We start from the raw sequence: 6851 nt of genomic DNA, 5'->3' as shown, positions 1-6851 counted from the left end.
CTTCTTTTCATCAGCTATGTTCTATTATAGTTTGTCAAGGTTATACACTGTGTTCATCTCACATCATGGATATGTTCTGTTGTCAAGGCAAGATATTGTTCCTGTTTTGCATGGCAACCATTATTTCACAATCAGTTGCCATAAGCAACGCATTAGCAACACAATTCCCCCTGTTATGATTGATTCATTGTGTTCCAGGCAACAAACAAACAAACCGAGGTTCATAAATGAGTAAATAAATAAAGCCAAAAAATTATCAAAAGGCTACGATCCATAACAGAATCAAATATGTCAACTGTAACATTTCTTAACCTTAATCACATTTTATTTAACAAAATAGAAGCAGGTCAAATGTAGCAAAGCATAGAAATGTAACTCTGAGACACACTGTTGGGAAATGCAACAAATAATGAATGAGCCGTTGTACAATGCCCCACAGTCAAGAAGAAGAAGAAGAAGAAGGAGAGAGAGAGAGAGAGAGAGAGAGAGAGAGAGAGAGAGAGAGAGAAACAGATAATTATCTTTCTATGTGACAGGAGAGCAGAGCAGATGCCTTCTGACTGATAGCCAGAGAAAGCCGTTGTCACTGAAATAATAGCTACGAAGGTCAGACTTCAATTTTGGTGGTGGCAGTGTGTGTCTGTGTGTGTGTGTGCGTGTGTGTGTGTGTGTGTGTGTGTGTGGTCACATGTCTATCATCCAGTCTAGATGCAGTGGATATGATCAAAAGGTAAAAAGTGTATTGGAACAGCCCATTCCAGTATAACTGAAATATTCAACCTATAGTCAACAACACATTTAATCACGATCCTACGCCTGTATCAGACTAACCAGAAAGAGGCTGAAACATTCTCCAAGTGCCTATACAGTCTTCTTCCATAACAAGCAAAAAGAGTACTTGGCACTGATGACATTACTGGTTTGATTCTGATACAGACTACTTTGCCTGCTATTAAAATACAGAGAAAAATTATGCTGTGGAGTATTTTTATAGTGTATTGTGATGGACTGACTTTGGCACCCCCACACCTGCATTTAGAATCAGAATAGTAACAAATAACCCAGCATCACATCCTAGCCTTTATATTCCTTGATAGTATTGTCTCAGAACTAACTGATGTGGAGAAGTCATAAAAGCCTGTCAAGCCTCTTACTTCTAAAGCATGGCTTTTTTTTTTTTTTTTTTGATAATTTTATATAATCTTGATGGCATGTCCCTCCTCGCCCAACACGCACATACACACAGACACAGACACACAGACACACACATACATGCACGCGCATCCACACGAACACACACACACACACACACAAAACCATAAGTAAAAGGAAAATCTGTTTATGATTAATCACTACATTGCTCTTTTACTGTTTGATGAGTGTGAAAAATTACGTTCTAAAAACACTGGACTGAGCAATCTTTGATACGTTCCTTTAAACTGAACAGGTATGTCGCCTGTCTGACCAAGAATAAAGGGCCATGCACACTCAATTTTAATTCTGCAAATGGTTTTCAATGCCGCGTCAGTTGCCACGTCCAAACCTACTGAAGAACTCCAAATCCCAGGTTCATCACGACAGGAGGAGATGCAACAGCGACATCTAGAGTCTGCAGTACTCATAGTAATGATGTAGTCCTTCATATTTGCTGCCATGACAAATGCCAAGACATACTTGCAGTCTGGAGTATGTCTCTTCTGTATATTTCTTGCTTCCCTTTAAGTATGTGGTCAGATACAAAAGAATGTCTTGTCCCTTTATCATATTTGGACTTAACAGATGGCTTTACAAAAGCTCACAATAATTAAAGAGATAACAGGCTTTTGTGAAGGAATACCCCCCCCCCTACATTAAAAAGCAATCTAATCTATTGCACTCTGTACACGGATTCTCACTCTTGGTTTCCACATACTGAAACATTGCTTTAGTTGAAAACATTTTACTGTTGAAAAATATGTTATTATAAAACCCCCCCATCAACCCTTCTTTTTTTCGAGAAGTTATCGTTCTTTCATCGCAAAGTATACTCAAAACACGCGAGATTACGAGTCGTATTAGCTACATTAACTTCGGCAGCGTAAGCATTAGAGTGACGATAATTGGTCATGCTTATCTGCGTCCCGAACATCTGAACGTCAACAGTTGGCACACTATAAAGATACACACATTTACATTCATAAGGAGATGACTCGGCAGATAGCTCGACACCTGCACCAAGTATAAATAAGCCTGATATTTGATATCAATCAACAATCAAATGATAAACAGAAAGTACATGCATTTACAGTGTGATCATTTTTCTCCCCCAACATCTCCTCAGTGTAACAGAAAAGAAAGCAAGAAAGAAAGAAAGAAAGAAAGAAAGAAAGAAAACAGCAAATACAAACCCTAGACTGATATTTTTCCACAAAAAATAGAGAAATGGCACTTTGTATATATTCATATATAGTTTTATATTTATATATATCTTCATATATTGATAACACGAAAGAAGGGTCGAGTTGCTTTTCTGTAAGTATGGTATGGTTCCCAGTGTGTGTTGTTGAGACCATGCGAATCATGCAAATATGTTACAGTCAGTTATTTACATTACATTCATGCGCTCGTGCACCATTTCCAAGTCCATTCTTTTCAGTCTAATTGCGGCAAAATGTCTGAACTGGGAGAGGGCAGAGTTGGGGCTAGGGGGGGTTACTATACATATATTACAGTTGGTTGTGTAGCAGTGGAGCATTGCATTGCCTTTATATGATCAACTAAAGCGAACAAATGTAGGCTATTTCCGACTGAGGCAAATTAAAAGCGTTGGAGAATGTTTGTCTTTCCTTCCATTGTCACAACGGTACGCTCGACTTTCATTCTTTTTTCTTTTGTATTCCAGCGTTCGCTCTTTCTGCGCATTTTAGATCACTTGTCGGAGAGGGAGTGAGCGCCACAGTCGTAACCTCTATGGGCTCCATCTGAGTGATAAGCCCCGCTATGCCAGTAGGACGAGTCGCACACTGTCTGTAAAGAATTGATCTCTGAGGCGGAGGAGTTGCCATCCCTTCGCTTTGATCTTTTGCGATTCCGCAAGATAAAGACCAGCATTCCAACGACAGTGAAGGCAGACGTCACAAAGACCAGCAGCAAGCCGGGCACCAGAACTGATATCGACACTCGGCTCGGCTCCAAGTAGGAGTTGGAGCGCGTTCCCGCGTCCGATGTAGAAGTACTGTTTTTCGACAGGGAGGTGGGGAAGATCTTGTCGTTAAGTTGCGGACACATCAAATCATTCCTGATTCGACGAAAATCTAGCTTCCAGAACTCCTCTGGAGACTCGCATTTTAGATCACTCACGATGACGTCGGCCGCAAGCTTGTCTGTCCACTGTTTGAAAGGGACAATATTACATGTGCAATCCCACGGGTTCCCATGCAAATCGATCTGTATAATCGAGTTGAGCTGGTCTAACACACCAGCCACGGGGAGAAAGGTGAAATAATTGTTATGCAGACTTATTTTGGACAAAGATATCCCGACAAACACATCCACCGGTAGAGATTTCAGCAAATTATTATTAAGGAACAGAACCCTCAAATTAGGCATAGGGCTAAAAGTGCCCGGCATGATGAGATGTATGTCATTATATTCCAAACTGAGGTACTCCAAGTTTTGTAGTCCTACGAACATTTCCGCCATGAGTGTATCCAAATAATTTTTGTCCATGTATAGCCATCTCAATTCAGTGAGATTTTGAAAGGTGCCATTTTCTATCATTTTAATATTATTTCCCCCCAAATCGAGTAAGTTCAAGCTTGAATACCCTCTCAACTGGTTTTTCTTGACAGTGTGAATGTTGTTGTCGCGCAGATTCAACTCATGCGCATTCAGTGATTTGGGCTTAAGACTGGCAACGCTCTCTATTTTCTTGCCTTCGCAGTTAACCCCGAGCCCCTGCCTGGTGCCAATCAGTTTGCAGCTGCACGTGAGAGGGCAGGTCGTGTTGGACGGCGGGTCCTTCTCCCCCGTGCCTGTAGCCATTGCAGTCGGTCTTGTTTTTAGCTTCCAGTTCTCTGGTGATTTCGAACCCCCCTTACGCGATGTGCCGGCATTTTGGGTCTCAGTAACTCCGGCAGTTTTGTAAGGCGTTGGCAGCGGTCCAGGATCAGAGGTCTCGTCCTGGGTGGGAGGCGCAACCAAACTCGAGTCAGTCCCACTCTTTGAGGGACACAGCTCAGACTCTGCCGTTTCATTCAAGTCGTTCCCCTGCAGTCGAGTGGGCGCCTCACAAATCACTCTCCCGATCAGTGCGTTCTGCGGGATATTCTCCAGCCATTCCTTTAGTGAAACCAGGTCGCAGTTGCAGTCCCACGGGTTATCCTCTAATAAAACCTCCACTATGCCTGGTATTTGTTCCAGAACCCCCTCGTAAGGCAGCGTTTTTATTCGGTTCCCTCGCAGATCGAGGTGGGTTATAGGGACATGTTGAAACACGTTGATAGGAAGTGCACTAATAAGGTTGTCGTTTAGAATTAAAACTTCTAGTTTGCTCAAGTCCCGGAACACCGACGGATCGATGTCTCTCAGCAGATTAAAATCGGCTTGGAGATATTCCAGGTCGTCCAAGCCGAGGAACGTGCTCTTTTTGAAAGAGCGTATCTTATTATTGTTGATATGCAATCGTTTGACAAGCTGCAGTCCCAAAAAAGCACCGGGAACAATGTCGTGCAAGCCGTTGTTTTCCAAATGTAAGCTAACGGCATTGTAAAAGTTAGCAAACTCATTGGGGAACAGTCTGGACAAGGAATTCCCGTGTAGCAATAGGTGATAAAACTGGGAGCTGGGGCCGGTCAAATGGTGCAGATTAGTGAAGCTCCTCTTTTCGCAGTCAACGTGCAAATCGCCTTCTATTGCATTGCAGGAGCAGATCTGCTCCTTACAAACGTCCCTTGTAACATTTCCAATAGCAACACAAAGAGCTGCCTTCAGCAACACAATCCAAAGCAGCATTTTTCAATACGAACAATTCATCCCCGATTTCAAGACATGAATACAATCATGGAATGAATGTGTCTTTGTTTCTCCAGGAAAAAGACAGATATAAATCACCAGTCTAAAAAAAGAAGTCGACAGTCCGCAATTATATCCATACCCATCTAGCCCGCTATGTCCAGACGCAAGATAGGAAGGAAAAAAAAATGACCACAAGATTCCTCAGATGAAGCGAATCATTTTGATCAGCTCTCCTTTACGCTTTTGAAAAGCACGATCAACATTAAAACGTAACATGGCTTATTTCATAATTCAGTTTTAAAGGATGCAATGACTAACCTTGTACATTTTCGCTTTTTAGAAATCCGCGATAGCCTTTACGGTGCAGCTCATACAACGGGTGCTGTTCTTTTCCCTTGGTGCTGAATTCACACCCAGCACCGACGATTTACTGCTGATCACAATGCATTGCAAGAGAGAGAGAGAGGGAGAGAGCGAGAGAGAGCGAGAGAGAGAGAGCGAGAAAAAAAATCCGCAACGCTTACATCTTTCAGCTTCTCCTCGTGGTTTAAGCTGTTCCCTTTTAACGTTTTTGAATCAGAAAGAGGGTTACCAAGAGACTCTGTTCGTTCCAGCCCAGTGCTTGCTGGAAGATCTGACACCCTCTGCTGAGCTGCAATGGCAAAAATCCATCGGGTGAGGGAATGCCGAGAGAGAGAGAGAGAGAGAGCGAAGGGGGTAAAAATCAATCCACATACAGAGCGAGTGTTAAAATTGTTCACATTAATAGTCGTCCGTATGTCCTGACTGAGTCTGAGCAGACTTTTTAGTCCATTATGTTTAGTCCTTTAAATCTGACAAAATCTTCGCTCTTTGTTTACGTTCACACAATATGTACAGGCTAAAATGTTTGCCCGTGCGTTCCGTGTTTTAAAGTAGACCGCATAGCGCATTGTCAGTGTCTAAGATGTATTCCTGACTCAAATGAAGACAATTTTTTTCTGGCTTCACTGAAACCAAAGACGCGCATTTTCGATAAGAATTGAAGAAAACTGACATACAGTGCCACAGCTTTGGGATACAGGTGTTGCTGTCGACGTAGATCTTTCTTTTTCTCTCTTTTTCCTTTGGAAGGGAACTGCAGTTGAATGCGGTAAAATAATTAACTATACGACGATCATGCAACAGTCAAGATAGCGCGAGGATCCCTCTTTGATTAATGTAACCACAAACGCTGCGTCAAGGATACATGTAAACTGTGCGCACACAGGCTACGTCACGACTCTCTTAAAGAGTATGTATGTTTTGGCGTCCAGAGTAGATTTTTGTGCTTAACCTACATAATTTTTTTTACAAGTAATAATTTGTTCGCAATACTACAACTAGTATTTAATAACCTCTTTGGAACGTACATACATTTGTTAGGGTTCAGGTAGTGAATAAGCAGATGTTCCGATCTTTAATTGATCGCCGTAGGTGTTTTTTTCTGCCAACCGGGGTCCTGAGAACACCTTATTTCTCTGACATCACAGATTTCGACCATGGAATGAAAACTAGCGCACTTCAAAGGACTAGTTTGTGAAACCAATTGATGGCGTTCAACATGCTTGCGCATTTGTCTCGTGTCTTTATTCAAGGCTCTCGATAAGCAGTTACGCACTCGTTTGATTTTCTCTCGAAAAGCTTTTGCAGTTCGGCAAGTCTTCTCTATTTCCCCAAAATTATGTGACCCTCACAATGTGCCTGTTGGGGACAGCAATGAAATTGGCTTTGGCGACGATAAAGCTGTGAAACTATGCGTATTTAACAACGAAATCACTAGCTCTTGACTTATTTATCACAGTCGCTGACATTTTTGGTAATACCAGATAGCCTTC

At 42.1% G+C, this 6851-nt stretch overlaps 1 protein-coding gene across 1 annotated transcript; it reads right to left on the bottom strand.

Moving 5' to 3' along the window:
- Positions 1 to 2907: 2907 nt before the first annotated feature.
- On the bottom strand, positions 2908 to 4992 carry slitrk1 (SLIT and NTRK like family member 1). The gene has a single exon (XM_030780650.1). The coding sequence runs from the start codon at positions 4990 to 4992 to the stop codon at positions 2908 to 2910; it is 2085 nt and encodes a 694-aa protein (XP_030636510.1).
- Positions 4993 to 6851: the final 1859 nt, after the last annotated feature.

This window comes from Chanos chanos, chromosome 7 (assembly GCF_902362185.1).
Source record: "Chanos chanos chromosome 7, fChaCha1.1, whole genome shotgun sequence".
Taxonomy (NCBI): Eukaryota; Metazoa; Chordata; class Actinopteri; order Gonorynchiformes; family Chanidae; genus Chanos; species Chanos chanos.
The sequence above is the reverse complement of the archived record's forward strand: the minus strand, read 5'-3'. Positions and strand labels throughout refer to the sequence as shown.